At 56.4% G+C, this 16314-nt stretch overlaps 1 protein-coding gene across 6 annotated transcripts; it reads right to left on the bottom strand.

Annotated features, from left to right (window-relative positions):
* Nucleotides 1-647: 647 nt before the first annotated feature.
* On the bottom strand, nucleotides 648-15215 carry Lsr (lipolysis stimulated lipoprotein receptor). Of its 6 annotated transcripts, none has more exons than XM_005400035.2 (10): nucleotides 14795-15215; nucleotides 13284-13628; nucleotides 7955-8074; nucleotides 5344-5400; nucleotides 4635-4781; nucleotides 2012-2188; nucleotides 1850-1909; nucleotides 1621-1749; nucleotides 871-1487; nucleotides 648-789 (listed from the first exon to the last, which is right to left on the bottom strand). In XM_005400035.2, the coding sequence occupies exons 1-10, from the start codon at nucleotides 14886-14888 to the stop codon at nucleotides 754-756; spliced, it is 1782 nt and encodes a 593-aa protein (XP_005400092.1). In that variant the 5' UTR covers nucleotides 14889-15215; the 3' UTR covers nucleotides 648-753. The 6 variants fall into 6 exon arrangements, with proteins under 6 accessions (XP_005400092.1, XP_005400091.1, XP_005400093.1 ...); XM_005400034.2 differs by having other exon boundaries at nucleotides 1621-1752; nucleotides 14795-15214; XM_005400036.2 differs by lacking the exon at nucleotides 5344-5400 and having other exon boundaries at nucleotides 1621-1752; nucleotides 14795-15213.
* Between the last annotated feature and the right edge of the window lie 1099 nt (nucleotides 15216-16314).

Genomic DNA, 16314 nt, shown 5'->3' with positions numbered 1-16314 from the left:
GGACCTGGGTCTCGGCGGACGCGAGCGAGGCCACCGCCGCAGCCTCCCGGCCGCGCCGGCTGGAACGCGGGCCCAGGTGGAACGCCGGGGGCCTGACAAGCTGCGGGGGTCTGGAGACAGGAAAGTAGGTCGGGGCCGAGGGGGAGGGGGTAGAATGGGAGAGGCGCGCGCACGCGCGCTCCCGGCGGCGAGCACGACCGGGGAGACGCGAGGCGCATGCGCACGTCGGGGCGGGGCCGGGGCGCGCACGCAAGCCGGGGTGGAGGCTGCGCGGGGGCACGTACTCCTGGCCTGCGGAGACGGAGAAGGCAGGCTGCAGGCGGACCCAGGTCTTCCTCCTGACCCGGGACTCTGGTCCGGGTAGGAAAACGGGACGTGGCATTTTCTAGATACGCCTAAACTACCCGGGACCCCCACCTCCCGCAGCAACAAACACTTCTCTCAAGACAGGCCTTGTGATTATCAATTTTATTAGACTTTAAGAGGGAACATCTTCAGTATTCTCTCCAATTAAAAAAAAAAAAAAGTACTAGCCCAGAGTAGTGGCGCACGCCTGTTACCCCAACACTCTGGGAGGCTGAGGCAGGAGGATTGAAAGTTCGAGCCTAGCTTGAGCAATTTAGTAAGACCCTGTCTCACAATTCAAAAGTTAAAAAAAAAAAAAAGGGTCGGGGACGTAGCTCAGTGCGAAGGCTGTGGGTTCAATCCCCAGTACCACAAACGAAGTACAAAAGCTACATACAAAATGTGAGCTCAGACGACTAAACTTTCCCGACTGAGGGCCAAGTTCTGCAAGAGAAGGAAAGGAAGGTGTGAGCAGGCGGCATGAGAGGGTCTGCAAGGGCGGAGGGGGTGGGGCTGCTTGCTCACCTTCTTGAGCTTCCGCTCCCGCGAGGCCTGAGACTCCGTCTCCGAGTATGGGGGTGGCGCTGGAGGGTAGTAGGCCTCCTCTTCCTCTTCCTCCCTGTGAGGCCTCCTCCTCTCCCCCAGTCCCTTTCTCCTCAAGGCTTCGTCTAGTAGCCGCCCATCATACTGGGGATCCCTGGACCTGGAGCCATCATCCCGAGGGTCCCGGGACCGGTAGCGGGATCTAGGGTCAGCAGGAGGGCGGTCCCTAGACCTGAAGTCATCATAGTGGGGATCTCTCGAGTGTGGGAAGTCCCTCGAGTCATCATCTGGGTTGTAGAGGTCATCACGGCTGCGGCTTCGAGGGGGTGCACAGGCCCGCCCCCTCCTCCCGCTATTTGCAGGAGACCTCCTTCCCGATTCTGCGGAGCCTGGCCGGGTGAGGTCGTCCAGAGCATCCACAGATCGGGCTCGGGGCCGGCCACTCCCTGCCCGTTCTGTGGGGGGCTCCTGCTCCCACCTCCTGGGACTCCGAGGGGAGCGGTGACCCCACTCCTCATCCCGGATTGGGCTGAGAGCGGGACACCGGGAAGGTCTGGATCTCCAGTCGTCCTCATGGAGGGAGGTGACTTCACTCATGGCTGTTGGGAAGGGGATGTCACTGATGCTGGGAGGGGCCCAGGGGTAGGGAAGAGGAACTATGTAGCAAGCACCCCCGGGGCATCAAGGAAACATATTTCCCCCTGCCCCACTGGACCCAGGTCTCCTGCTCACCCCGCTCCACACGGCCATTGGGAGGGCCAGGACGAGAGGGGTCAAAATTGGCCAGTTCCTTCTCCATGTAGTACAGAACTCGCATGGAATCATCCTGCTGATTGGCCTGGATCCTGTAGCCACTGCGGACTTCTAGGGACAGGGGTGGAGGTGACCAGGCTTGCAGGAAGGATGCCGATCCACCCACCCTGCCCCTCAACTGCCCAACCTTGGAATGATGGACTCTTACCAGAGGTTGAATTGCTGTCCGTGTCTCGAAGCAGGGGTACCTGGGAGCTGTGGCCGCCCACTAAGAGAGATGCTGTCAGTGGCTGCCCAGCCCCTCTCCCCCATCCACTCTTCCTTCCGGCCCAGCCCACCCCTGCCCACTCAGGCTCTCCCCAGGCCTTACCTGAGCTGTTCCTGTCGAAGTCTCCAGGATACCCTCCAGGGTAGCCATTGTAGACAGGGCCCATGGGAATCATGGCTGGCGGAGGGGGTGGGGTCTTGGCAGGGGAGAGGTGGGCGTAGGTGCTGGGGGCATAGATGCTTGGCACCCCTGAGGTGGCTGCTTTGCCAGCAGCATACACTAGGAGGGCACAGGGGGTGTGAGAAGGCACCAGGCTGTCCTATACCATGACCGCGCTCTGGAGGGATCTAGGCCTGTACCTCCCCACCCATTCCATTTCCGCATGACCCCCAAGGCCACGGGTCATCTGCTTCCCTGAGTCCCATCTCCTAGGCGATTCCTTGAAGAGCTTTGGGAATAGGGTGCACACTGGCAGCCCACAACTCCGATGTGGCAGGCCAATATACTGACAGTCAAAAAGCTCCATGTGGAATTCCAACTTTCCAGGCACCGCATTGATAGATGCCTCTGTATGCTTTTAGCTGACAGTGGGCCGAGCCACACTTCAAGATAAGGCCCACGTTGGCCTACCACTGTCACAACAGGCAGCAACCAAGTTTCTCCCTGGGTGGCTGAGCCCCTGCTCTAGGACTGTGAGTCGTCATCTAGGGGCTCCCCTGACCTTTCTGCTGTCATTTGAGGTGGGTGCCCCTCCACTGGGTCACCTCGCAGCCAGGTGTAACCAAAAGGAGGGTCCGGGGGTCTCTGCAGTTAACCCGTCTGCCTCTGCCAAGCAGCAAAATAGCTCCTCTCGGGTGTCCAACTCAGCCACACCTATTCCCACCCTGCCCACCTGGCTCTAGGCTTGACAGCTCAGGGGCAAATCCTTTTTGCTTGCTTCCTCCCCATGCGGAAGGCAGGTCCCCATGGCTGCTGCTTCAGCAAAGTTACTTCCTCCCTGGGACTCCTCAGGCTCTGAGCCCCCCATCCCCTGACTGATTTAGCTCAGAAGCAGAAGTCTAAGGATTTAGCCCCACCTAGGAGAAACCTTTCATTATCTCAGGTGACTTGCCCATGCTGTAATTAGCAGTGGGAGCTCCTGCTTCCTGATTAGAAGGGGTGGAGGGGGCCCTGCAGCACGAGGAAGGGGGCTGCTTTTCGTGGGTGACATCATTTCAGCCTTGTGACACAAAGGGCCTGGAAACAGACTTGGGCCGTGTTGGCCACGTTCATTCTTAGCAGTTAACTGCCAACCTGGTGGCAGCTCTTGGGGATCTGTAAAGTGGACTAACGCCCACCGCCTGGGCCAGAGCTTTCACTGAAGCAATGAGGGGACAGGACAGCCAGCGTCATCCGCAGAGAGCACCCCAAGCCCGTCCTCGGGGGCCTGCTCAGGGAGCACTACAGGGAACAAGGTTGCTGCCACTGAGTTCAGTGGCCAAGATGTGAGCCGGCACGGGTGGTGGCGCTGCGGCCCTGTCCTGCGCACTTTCACAGGCCCCCTTGATGCTCACATCACCCCAGGAGACAGCGGAGAGAAGGGAATGATGCCTGTAGCTCACACAGGTGTGGCTGTCCCTGATCTGCACCCCGGCCTGCAGTCACTGATGCTGGGCAGCAGCTAGCAGGCACGGTACACAGGCCCCGCCCTGCACTAAAGGCTGTGCACACAAGGTCACCCCAAATCCCCAGACTCACCCTGAATGGTGGGGCTCCTCTGCCAGGAGCCCCACCTCATGGGGGGAAAGGTGAGACTCTGCGAGGCCAAAGCCCTCACTGGGTCTGAGCCTGCCGGCTATCTGGGCACCCAGCCAGCTGGGAACCTCCACCTGCCTCTGCTTGTAACTGCCTGTCATTCCCGTGAGTGCGTGCACTTCAGGCTGTGCGCCAAGAGGCTGGTCCACCCGGACACCCTCCTGAAGGACACCGAGGAACTAGCAACAGCTGTTGTCCTTACAGAGTGGCCTAGGGCAGTGATGAAAGGGAGAATTTATTCCTACGGTGAGAGGGAAATTCTTTTTCTTTTCTTTTTTTCTTCCCTGTGGTACTGGGGATTGAACCCAGGAGTGCTGAGCTACAACCATACCCCTTTTTATTTTTTTTTGAGAGTCTCACTAAGTTGCCCAGGCTGGCCTGGAACATTTGATCCTCCTGCCTCAGCCTCCCAAGGAGCTGAGATTACAAGCATGGGCTGCAATGCCCATCTTAACTTTCTTCTTTTCTTTTTCTCTGTCTTTGGCCCCTTCATCTCTGGTCCCACTTCTATTCCTAATCTTCCACAGGTGCTTGCTCTGATGTGCTACACACCTTCCTCACACAGGGTCCACACAAAATGTGCAGCATTTGTGTATTTGGAAAATTTGCGAAAATTACATGGTGCCTAAACCTTACTTGATTACTTACCATTTTTCACTTGAGATTTTATTTTCAAGGGACGTTTCAATCTCCTGTAAATAATACCTTGTACTAATGGAACATTTTCCTTTTACCATGTGCAAAAATTATACTTACAAGAAAAACCTCAAAGTTCATGAAAATTAAAAGTTGAAGTAAGCAAATGATAATCCAAAGTAGCAGGTACTCCTTGGCCTACTTTCTCATCACTAACCTCCATGCCAGTGGCATCTTCCTGGGGGGCAGGAAGATGTGTCCTACCCATGCAGGACTGGCACTCATGGGTACTTACAGGCCTCTGGGCAGCAGCACTTCTGCGGGCAGCAGGGGCACCTGACATAACAGCAGCAGGTGTGTGGGCAGCACTGACACCAGCAGATGCTCAGGAGGAGGAAGACAAGGAAGGCAGCCAGGCACACCACGACCACGAAGAGCCAGTCTGCAGAGATGAGGACAGGCCCTGAGCTGGGAGGGGACAAGAAGGGACAGAGAGGGACAGGCTCCGCAGGGCAGCGTGGAGCTGATGCTTGGGTGAAGGGGCCTGTTTGCAAAGCTCATCGGGGAATCTGCAGCCTGTGCAAGATTCTCCGTGCCAGAGGCTGGGGTGCAGTGGCAGAGGGTTGTCCAACTCTACGACCCAGTCCCAAGTGAAGGACTGCCCTGGGTTAGGACAGACAAGGCAGAAAGTAAGAGGCAGCCTGGCCACAGCGAGACAGACTCTGGCTCCTACAAGGGAAGAGAGCCCCAGCCCAGCCCCAAGCCCCTGAAGAGCACAGCAGATGCCAGTCACTTGAGCCCCTGCCTACACCCCAAGCCCGTCCTTGGCCAGCCCAGTCCATCCCCAAACCTACAGCCAGGCTACTACCTGTCCCAGAGTAGGCGGGTTAATGGGGGCCCACAGCGAGCGGTGGTTAGGGGTGGGGAAAACAACAGAGACAGACAGAAGCGGTGGGTCAGGGCTCCCAGGAGAAGCACCCCACGGAGGACTCCACCCCCCGTACCTTCCATGGGCCCCGCCTGAAAACCAGGTAAAAGCTCAGTCACCCCTGAGGTCCTGCCTGGAAGGACAAAAGAGAAACAGGAAATTATGCTGGCCAGAGCCAGCCCAGGCCACCCCTACCCCTAAAAAAAATGCCCAGCTCCAGCTGGCCCAGGCAAGGTGTGCCCTGTGGTACACAAGGAGGGGCTGGTGGCCGGGAGGGGCCTGTCCTCCGCCCCTGCTGTGAGCCTGCCTTCCATCATCCACACACACACTCTGGCCCCACATCCTCCTCACCTACATGGGCCCTGTCGTCCCAGAGTTCCCACCCAGGTGACAGCAAAGTAGGCAGAGTGCTCCTGCGGCCCATCAGAAGGCCTTACAATCTGAAGAAAAATATACTCTATTGAATAATGGCTTCTTTTTACAACACAGTCATCAAAGATGTATCCATATCTTTACATGCAAGAAAGGGTCCATGAAGGCCAAAGTAGCTATGGCCCATGCAAGTCAGATGTGGTCCTGGCTCCTTAACCCAGGAGGGTCCACCATCTATCTACCCACGCGCTGTCAGCTATGCACATTTCCCAACCCCGTTTCTGCCTTCCCTCAGGTGCCACAGGAGGAGCTCTGTGGCCCAGGAGCACTGTAGTACAGAAGCCTACACACACTCACTCTCACCACTCTACAGCAGCCGCCCTCTCCAGAGCTCACGCCGCCTCATATGCCCCAGGGCGGGGCAGAAGCATGCCAATCAGTGGGCCTCACAGTGTGGCCCCACCTACAAAGCCAGAACTCTTCAGAATGGCACTGTTGCTGCTTTGGGTTTGAAATGCCTCCCAGAACACATGCTCACGGCTGGACTGCCAGCTGACAGCTTTGGGGAGCAGTGGGGCTTTAATTCGTCAGTGATGAATGCACTGATTAGGTCACATGATGGTATCACTGGGAGGGGTAGGGACTGAGGCGAGCCCTAGCTGAAGGGAGTGACTCACGGGGGTGTGACCTTGGAGACTTCACCGGGTCCAGACCCTTCCTCTGGCTTCCCTCTCTCTGCTTCCCAGCTGCTGTGAGGACAGCAGCTGTCCTCTGCTGGGCCCTTCCACCATCATGCTTGGGCCCCACCTCAGGCCTAAAGCAATGGAGCCAGCTGACCATGGTCTGAAACCACAGACTCGGCTGTGAGCTAAAATAAATCTTTCTTCCTCAAAGTTGATCTATGTCACGTATTTTTTTTATAGTGACAGAAAGCTGACTAACACACTGAGGCAATGTTTGCCTTTTCCCCTCTCTCCTTGTCTCACAGTACACAGGGGGGTTTCCGGGGGCTTGGTGACATGACGACAAACACTGCCCTGATGGCTAATGGACTGTGCACTTGTGTATCTTTTGCTTTAAAAAGTTCCCAGTTTCCTCAAGCAGGTGAGTCATGAGTTTGAGACCAGCGTAGGCTATAGAAAGAGTTCAAGGCCAGCCTGGACTATATGGCAAGACGTGGCTCAAAAAAATTCCCAGTTTCAATTTCTAACATGTAAAACTGCAGGCAGAACCCACAAAAACTTTTAACAAAACGTCCAAGACCCTCGCAAATGTCTTAGAATGCAAACGGGTCCTGGGGTGAAATTCTGACAGCCACTGGTGCCAACTGTGGGTTTTACCGAGGTTCTTGGTCACAGGCACTTGGGCTCCTGTCCTGCGGCACAAGCACCTCAGGCTGTGGTCCCTTCATGTGCTCTGCACACACGAGGACACCCCCCCCGCATCTTTGCACAGAGCACCCCATGACAGTGCCCCCTCCATGCAGGGGACGGAGGCCCCGAGCCAGACCAGGGCTGCCCGTGACACGCACCCTGCCCCTGGCACTGCTTCACTTTAGACGCTCTTACACATCCATGCTTTGTGTAAATCACAGTGCCACACCAGCAGAGCAGAAGGCAAAGTTGCCATTTTGGCAAAGGACTTAGGGTGCACTGTGGCCCCAGGGGTGTGGCAGAAGATGAACCCAGCCTCCTCTCAGTTACAGCTGGCCCTCGGTATCCAGGCAGACAGAATGCCAGGGTGGGGGGTGTGACACCCTCACAGAACATGGGCAGACTGTCTTCCTTGCCATCGCTCCCTAAGCAATACAGTGAAACGATTACTTACACAGCGTTCCCACTGTTACCAGCTGTACTCGGCTACTGCTTAACACAGAGAGGATTTCCAGCACACAGGAAGGTGCAGGGAGGTGGTGTGAATACCTTCATTTTATAGAAGGAACTCGGGCATCTTTGGATTTTGGTGTCCTGGACCCGACTCCATGGATATTCAGGGACAACTATGTACACAATCACAATCAACCCTCCCCACCCACTGCTGATCCAGTCTGATCATGTCTCTTAGTGGTTCTCAAAAAAGACACTGTTCTGACTCTCTCCACTCTGAGTTTGGCTCAGGCTGCCCTGAAACACTGCAAGGGGCAGGATCCCTGCCTGGGGTGCAGGGCAGAGAAGCCCAAGTGACTGGCCGTGCCGCAGGGGAGAGCGAAGCAGGCAACAGAGCCCAGCAAGTGGGCCGAAGACGGAGGGCAGACACAGACACGGACAGAAGGGCTGTCCCCCACTTCCCCAGTGCCCAGGCCTAGCCCCACTCACCGAGGACGATGAGCTCTGCGTAGGCCTCATTGTTGCCCTGGAGGTCCTGGGCTGAGACTACAGAGCAGTAGTACACGCCGCTGTCTCCCCAAGCTGTCTGCTCAAAAGTCAGGTCAGCACCTGGTCAGGGAAAGAGGCATGAGGGCACCTCGGGACAGGCACCTCTCCCTGGCAGGGCCTGAGCCTCCCCACCCCATACCCATGGGCCAGCTGGGGAGGGGCTGCAAATGAATCAGTCAATCAAAAATAAAAAATCAAACGATTCTCACCTCTAGCATACAATTTTTTTTTTTTTGGTACTGCTTTTTAAATCCTGGGCTTTTCTACTGAGCTATACCCCTAGTCTTTTTTTTTTTTTTTTGAGACAGGGTCTCCCTAAGTTGCTAAGTTGTCTAGGCTAGGCTTCAATGTATGAACCTCCTGCCTCAGCCTCCCAGAGTGCTGACATTACAGGTGCGTGCCACCTCGCCTGGGTAGGATATGTTACTTTGTACGCTGGGAACACTGAATGTGGCTTATTTCACAAAGTCTAGGATACAGGCATCACCCTGTTGTGTGGGAGATGATGGCACAGCTGGGACAGACTGACTCCAGGGCCAGCACTCTTCAACTCAGCACATCCTCCCAGTGGCCTCAAAGCCAAGGCCGGACCTCCCCCGACACAGCCACAGCGCCTGGTACAGACTGGGGGCTGGGCCAGAGGAAGGAGGCACTGCTAACTAGGCCAGATTGCAGACAGGAGGAGATGCCGGGCACTGAGGGAGAGGGTGTGATGCGTGGCAGAGAGAGACCGACTCTCCCAGTTCCCACCCCTTGCCCTTCCGTCCTTACATTCCAGGTCAGGCCCGGGGCTTGGGGACGCTCTGGTCTGCAGCTGCCCTAGGCAAGGAGCCTGTTAATTATGCTACTAATGAAAGTCTTTTTAGCACATCCGGTTCCCTAACTACTCCTCAGGCCCTAATTAGTTAAATTCCTTCAGCCATTCACAAGCGTGGAAGAGGACGGCACCTGCTCGGCAACCCTGCTATAGGCCCACAGGGGACAGGAACAGGCTAGAGACGAGCACCCCAGCCAGGACAGCCCACAGGTGCTCCACACCACTCCAAACGCCTTCCCTGGCCCACAGGGCCCTTGGGACACTGACCACGGCTCACCACACCAGCCTCAGCCCCATCTCCACTGGCTGCACATGTGCTCGGCTCGGGCCTGCCTCAGCTTCCCCTCTGGTGGTTCTTTCCCCCACTGTGTCTTCTCCTGGCTGGTTCCTTGTTGGTACCCAAGCCTCAGCAGGGAGGAGCGTTCCCTGGCTGTCCTACTTTGCACGGCTGCCTGCCCAAGTGCCCATCTCTGCCCTGGCTGACAACAGGGCAGGTACCAAGGTAACGAAGTACCAAGGTACCTCAAAACGAGTACCAAGAAACGAGTCTGTCTAGGTCAGTGGTGGTGAGAACCCATGGCACGCATGCCACAGTAGGCTGTTTGTATCATTGAAAGCTCTGAAAGGTTCCCCATCACTGGTCCAGGTCATGATGGCCTCAGACGGGGCCTGTCCCGGGATCAGAAACAGGCCCTCCTCTCCTCATGCCAACCCTCCTTAGCTCCTGTTGTCTGTTCAACATTCTGGACACATGTTACAGACAGACACTGGATCCATTCAGCGAACAGTCAGTAAGTACCAAATGTGTCCTATGCTCCAGGCAGCACTTGAGGCAGGTGGTGTATGGGAATTGTTTGGTCTGTGTACTTCTGGGCTCCCCCAGACCCTGTCAGGGGATCCCTGAGGTCAGAGTTACTTGTAGTACTGAGACATCAGATGCCTTTTCCCTTAAATCTCTCCTCAGCATACTGTGGCCTTTTCCACAGGGTATGTGACATGTGAGTGATAGCACAGAAGATCAAAGAAGCTTTGAGAATCCAGCTGCTTCTACTCAGCCAGATGTTATGGAGATTTACAAAACTAGGGGACAATGCCACTCTTCTCATTAAAACCTTTTTTGAGGGGGTAAAAATATGATTGTATTTTCATAAAAAGTATTTACTTATTTATTTTCGGTTTTTTGAAACAAGGTTTCACTTCACAGTTCAGGCTGGCCTTGAACTCACTATGCAGTCTAAGCTGCCCTTGAACTCATGGAGATCCTCCTGCCTCAGCTTCTCAAGTGCAGGGATTATAGGTGTGTGTCACCACACCTGGCAGAAAATGTATGTTATTTTTGTAATGAGTTTTTGATTGTCTTTGAAATGTTTTCAAAATGCAATTTGCTCACTACACAAACACAAGCTTCCTGAAGTCCTCTATAATTAAGAGTATAAAGAGGCACTGAGACCAAGACTTCTGAGAATCACCGCCATGGAGAACTCACCCTGGTAGAGCTCATATTCTAAGTACGGAAGAGAGACAAAAACTAACCATACTGCATATCAGACAGTGATAAGCCATACAGAGCAAATGAATTGGAAAGGGAGCGAGTACCAGGTAGGGAGGGAGAGCTATGCGGCTGTAAATAAGGAAGCCAGGAGGCCCCCAGAGGTGACCTTCAGATCCTTCATGGCAGAATGGCAGCGACGCCTACCTCCCCTCCAGAGCCAGGCACTCAGCTACCATTTATCGAGCTACTGCTATGTGCTAGGTAGACCCCTCTGTCTGAATCCATTCTTTCACTGAACCTTCAAAATCTGTGAACCGAGTTCTCCTAAATATAGGTTTTCCTTCAATGCCCTTTGGCCGTCATTTCCATCTGTATCTTTGAGAAACGTCAGTAGGCAGCTGCTACGTGCTGTGGTCTGGGGCGCTCATAGATACTGTCCACACCGAGCTGTCTTGCAAGCAGGTTCGGGTCCACAGGGTGAGGTGAAACAGGTCAACGGGGCTGATGGGAAGAAAGTGGCCAAGAAACTATGGAACTGGCCTGGGTGGGGAGCTCACCCTAGCTTGCCTGTTTCTGTCCTCCAAGGGCCTAAGACGGAGGTCCACCGAGATTCTAATCATGCATCCCCAACACTAGAACGCAAGAGCTGGTCCCTCCCCGGGGCTGAAGAGGTGGACAGGAACCCCCGCTGTGGCAAACAATTACAGAGGCCAGCAGTTGAAACCTGGGATCCCCAAGGCCGGATCTGGGCCTTGATGTGTTTTGTTTGGACTACATGTTTTCAAACGCCACGAGAAATATGGCTTTCCGGATTCTTCTGATCAATCCTAAGGCTTCAACCTACTTCCTTCCTGCAGGGTGGACCCTGTTCCTGGTCACAGTGGCTGGGCATAGTTTCAATTGTTTCAGGTGCAGGGAAAAGATGCCAGTCTCCAGAGGGAGCACAGCAGGCCTCCTCCTCAACTCTGGCCTCTGCTTCCTTATCTACACATAGCAAGGGTGGCCTCACGATTTCCAAGACCCCAAGGGCTCTGCGCTCCAGTACCGCTGAGAGTGGGCAGTACATGGCCCCAAGCAGCCTGAGGTGGGAAAGAACGGGGCCTTAGAGGTAGGTGCCCCACTCTGCCTGAAGCAGGGAAGCAGAGGGGACATAATCTACCCGGATGGAGGGATACCCTCTGCCTGGAACTATCCTTCCCTTCCTCGTAAGCCCAAGGCAGCTGGTGACCCTAGGAACACCACAGAGAGGTCCGCTTTGCCCTGCCCCCACAAAGTGCAAGTGCAGGAAGCTCCCGTGGCTACTGGGGTTCTGAAAGAACATGGGCACGATACACAGTTACCAACCATGGCCTGTATCAAATGTGGCTTGAGTCAAGGCCATTTGAAAGAACCGGCCTGTAAGGTCTCTGGACATGAAGGTCCCCCTCGGGTAGAGCTGGAGGGTGGCTCTGGGGTTTTGTGTCCAATAGAGGAGCCCAGATTCCCAGGGCACTTTCCCTATGTTATTGTCCCAAGGGAGACTGGACAGTCAGGCCCAGTCCAGGCTGGCGCAGCGTAAACCCCCAAGAAGCCTCAGGAATAGCAGCATGCTTTGGGCTACTCTGGTCCCGCCCCTAAAACAGAGCCAATGGACCCTGTACCTGTATCCCTGCTTTTATCTGAGGTCTGACAAAGTCAGAAGTGTGCTCCACGGCCCGGTCTCTCGGGAGTCTCCCTCCCTTCTTCCCCGACGGCAAGGATCAACACCCTATCTTTCTGTAAGGCACTGGGAGGACACACCCATTACGAGTGGGCCCTCGTCCCCACCCCCACCCACTGCCACCATCCCCTCCCCTCTGCCTTCCGGATTCTCCAGGGCCCAGTCCCAGCCCCACCTCAGACCACGCTGACAGCGGTCATAAGGTGGGCACATCCAAGTCACCGCACACAGCACTCATCTGACACTCGCTTCTCTTACTCTCTCTAAACCTGCTTGTTCTCTGCCATCCTAACTTAGAATGCCATCTCCTGGGGCTGGGACTTCAGCTGTTCTGATCACCACTCGGTCCCCAGCATCTACAAGGACACCTCGCACCAATGAGTGTGGTGACACATACTTCCAACTGCAGCACTGTGCGGAGGAGGCTGAGGCATGAGGATCAAAATTTTAAAGAAAGCCTGGGAAACTTAGGAAGGCTCTATCTCAAAATCAAAAAAAAAAAATTTTAATTTTTAAAAAGGCTAGGGCTGGATCTCAGTGCAAAGGCCCTGGGTTCAATCCTCGGTTCTGGGGCAGGGGTGGGGGCGGGGATCACATGTCCCTTTAATTCACTCTTGTCACTTCCTCTTTGCTCCCTGGGCGAACATAGAGACCACGGGCTTGGGGACAAGGCCCAAAGCGGCTGAGTTGGAACCCAGCTCAAACCAGCTGTGGCCCCTCGGCAAGTCACTTTATCTCATGGGTCTCAGAAATAACAGTAATGGAAACCACTCATTCCAATTACTGCATGGTCAAAATGAGTTCATCTATGTGAACCCGGCGAGTCTGGCACTCAGGAGAACCTTCGTCAATAATCCTTCCTGTAAACTCTACTTCTTATTGCAGGAACTATTAGTATTATTATAAAATACACTGTCTCTCTCTCCATCACCCTGTTTCCTGTATGCAAGCACTTGATAGTCTATATTGCATTTGTCTTCCTCACTGTTAGGTGAGCTCTAGGAGGGAAGTGATTTGCCGGTTTGGTTTATAGCTATGTTCTCAGGGCCTAGAATAGCACTTGGAATATAGTAGGTATTCAATAAACCTCTGAGATAAAGGAACGGATGAATGGATGGGAGAGAGGATTCCTCCATGCTTCCATCGTTTCTGACACTGGTGTTCAAGAACTCCCGGGGTGGACTCTGGGCTGGGCACCAAGGAGCCAGCCCAGACCCCAGGCGCACCAGCCTCCTCTCCCACCCCACCTCGCCCCACATACTTCCCGTGATGGTGATCCTCCGGCCCTGGTAGTAGTCTCCCAGGGTCACAGCGTTGCCCTGCTTGGTGGCCACAACCCTGACGGTGCGCACGCTGTCCTGGCACTCCACGTACGGGTTGTAGCCGGGGTTGCTGGCTGCCAGCTGGGCATTAATCTGGTTGTCCACGCTGGCTGGGGAGAATGCATCGGCGATGCGGTTCCGGCAGAAGGACTTGTACTTCCAGATCACAATGGGTGCCGTGAGGGTCGAGGTCATCTGGTAGGAGCAGGGCAGGGTGACTGGCTGGAATAGGATCACTACATGGTAGGGGTTGGACACGGTCACCTGGATGGCACCGGCAGGCGCTGAGGACAAGAGGAGAATCAGCAGGGACCGCTGTGAGCTCGGGGAATTACTTCGACAAGAATGAGCCACACCACTCGTCACCAAGTTGACACTGAGAAGCGCCTGGCTTACAGAGTGCCCGACACTCATTGTTCCTTAATCCCCAGGACGGGTGAGGCGGCTCCCATAATCATGCCCATTTTATAGAGCCGTGGGGCTAAAAAGTGGCAGATGCGACGTTGCAGGGCCAGATTTCTGGAATGCGCTGTCCACCCCTCTCCCCAGACCTAGCCCCTGAACCCCTGAGGTTCTCTTCCTTCCACTGTTCTCTCACAGAAAGGGACACGGCTCTCATGGGCGAGCCCAAATGCCCACACTGTCCCAGAGCTCAAGGAAGCCCTCAATCCAAAATGAGTTGCCAAAGCTTCCAAGTTACCCGGGCTTTTGTGAAATGTACAGTCGTTGGAATAAACCTCTTCGCTCACCGAGTGGCTCACCGCCCCCACAAAAAAATCTCCATCAGCCTCCCTGCTTCAGCCTCCCCCAGAGCCACCTCAAATGCGTCCCTAAATGTGCCTGGTGTACAAAGGACCCGGCCCCCGCCAGAGAGAACATCGGCCCCAGATGGGCGCCTGCCAGCGGAAGATGGTTTCAGGTCCACAAGTCCATGTCACCCACTCTTCCGCACAGATACTGCGGAGTCTGCGGGAGAGGGGCAGGGCTAGGGGTGGAGAGCGCCCAACTGCACATCCACTCGAAGCCTGGGAACTCCTTCCTATCTCTTTTTCCAAGAAAACATCTGATCCAGACTCCAAATGTCCTCTCCCCGACACCCCAATACTTAAGACACTCGCTGTGCGCGCAAGACCCCACCCACACCGGACTCCGTTGTGACGGGCCGGGCTGCACCCCCGCCCACAGAGTCCCCTTCTTCTCCAGCTCCAGGGGTGATCGTTCCGGAGTTTCACTTCCTGCTATCTCCCAACAAGGCGGAGGGAGCGCTCCGCGAGACGGATGGGGGAATCCCCTCACCTGGCTACACAGAGGCCTCCCCAACCCGCAGACCCCGAGTCTCCGCGTCCTCCCCGCAGGGGTCCCCTGGTCCTCCCACCTCCCCGCCGCGGAAAGCTGTGTCCATCTCGCTTCTGCAGCGCGCCCCGACCGGCGCAGCGCCCGCGCCCCGTACCTGTGCACCAGGTGCTGAGAAGGAGCCAGAGGAAGACGACCGCGGCCGTGTGGGCGCCGGGCCCGCAAGAACGCGAGAAGGCCGCCGGCGCCATCGCGGCCGTCTGGGCGCGTCGGGCCCGCGCGTCCCCTCCCAAGTACCAGGAGAGTAGGGGGCGCGGCGAGCTCCAAGGTCGGCGGGGGTGCGCGCTCCTCCCCTTCCCGCTTCCGTTCCTTGTTCTTTTCCGAGCCCAACCTGCCGCGCTCTAGGAGTTTCAACCAACAGAAACAAAGTGGACAGAGCGCACGCTTTCAGCTCTCGGGGGCACCCTTGCCGGCCCCACTGTGATCCTCTGGGCCACTCCACCCCCCGCGCGCCTTGGGCAGTGGATCGGCCCAGGTACACAGGGGTGGTAGCCAAGGGCTGGGCGTGGGGGTGGGCGGTGGGGAGGGGCTCCTCGGCCTCCCTCCCCGGAAGTGGGCTGACCCAGGTGCGCTCCTGCCCCCAGGGCCTGAACCAAGTGGCCAGCGCGCCAGGAGGGAGCCGATGGACGGCGGGTCCCGTACACGCGCTCCGGCCTCGGCCCGGCCAAGCGGACCGAGGTTCTCGGGAACAGAGACGCACTTGGCGTAATTCACCTGTTGAAAGTGGGCGGGTCCCGCCGCGCACCTGTTCCCTCCCCACCTACACCCCCGTCCCCGGCGATGGAGCCGCCTCGGTGCGCCCCGCTGGGAGGGGCGAGTCGGCTCGAGGTGCGGGCATCCGCTTCTCCGCTTGCCCAAGGATTCCTAGGCCGGGTTGCGCCAAAGTGCTGTGGGCTTCCTGTGCCTAAGGCGTTACTAGAATTCCCTGGAGGGAAAGCTCTGCACCCCCTAAGGACGCCCGAGGGGACTTGAAATCTCCCGAGTTGGAATTTATTGCGAAAGTTTTCGCCACTTCCCCCTACTCCCAACTCTTGGTTCGGCCCCAGGGCATCCCTCGCCCCAGGCCAGGGCTCCGGAAACTCTATCTCTTAAAGGGGCCGAGCGGGGGCGCCAAGCCAGGGACCAGTTTCCGCCCAGAGATCCCGGGAACTAGCCACCTGCGACGAGAGCCGGGCGCGGCACGGTGGGTTGCGGCCAGCAGCCCGCGCTGCGCTCGGCGCGACTCTACTGCCCTCCGGTGGCGCCGAAGGGATGTGTATCCTGGGGAGCGGCTCTTTCCCACAGAGAAGTTGCAAAGTGGCCACTGGGTGGTGGATCAGGTAGCCGGCCAGGCGTGTTTTATTTTATTCATCGTGTACTGTACTCAAGTCGGGTCACGTCCCTCCGCACAAAACAATGCCGTGGTGCCTCAGTCCCAGCAGAAACCACAGTACTTAACAGTGACCTGATCGTCCCCGAGCTCCCTCTGGTTCAACTTTATCCTCCGTGACTTTCTCAGACCACCGCCAGGACATCGCCCATGCTCCTGCTCTGCCGGGACCCTTTTTGGAGCTGACAGCATGGTCCTTCATCTCTTTGAGGGCTTCACTTCGAGGTCACCTTCGCAATGACCTCTTC

The sequence above is a fragment of the Chinchilla lanigera genome, unplaced genomic scaffold, assembly GCF_000276665.1.
Source record: "Chinchilla lanigera isolate Chin_1 unplaced genomic scaffold, ChiLan1.0 scaffold00067, whole genome shotgun sequence".
Lineage (NCBI taxonomy): Eukaryota > Metazoa > Chordata > Mammalia > Rodentia > Chinchillidae > Chinchilla > Chinchilla lanigera.
Note: the sequence above shows the minus strand (reverse complement) of the source record. Positions and strands in the feature narration are given on the sequence as shown.

Excerpts from the sequence above, each read along its gene's own strand:
- Lsr (XM_005400034.2), bottom strand. The coding sequence starts at position 14,888 with ATGGCGCCGGCGGCCTTCTCGCGTTCTTGCGGGCCCGGCGCCCACACG. Across the intron at positions 4,782-5,343 it reads TCAGGCGGGGCCCATGGAAG|ACTGGCTCTTCGTGGTCGTG; the intron begins GTACGGGGGGTG and ends TCATCTCTGCAG. Across the intron at positions 1,488-1,620 it reads CAATGGCCGTGTGGAGCGGG|CCATGAGTGAAGTCACCTCC; the intron begins GTGAGCAGGAGA and ends CCTTCCCAACAG.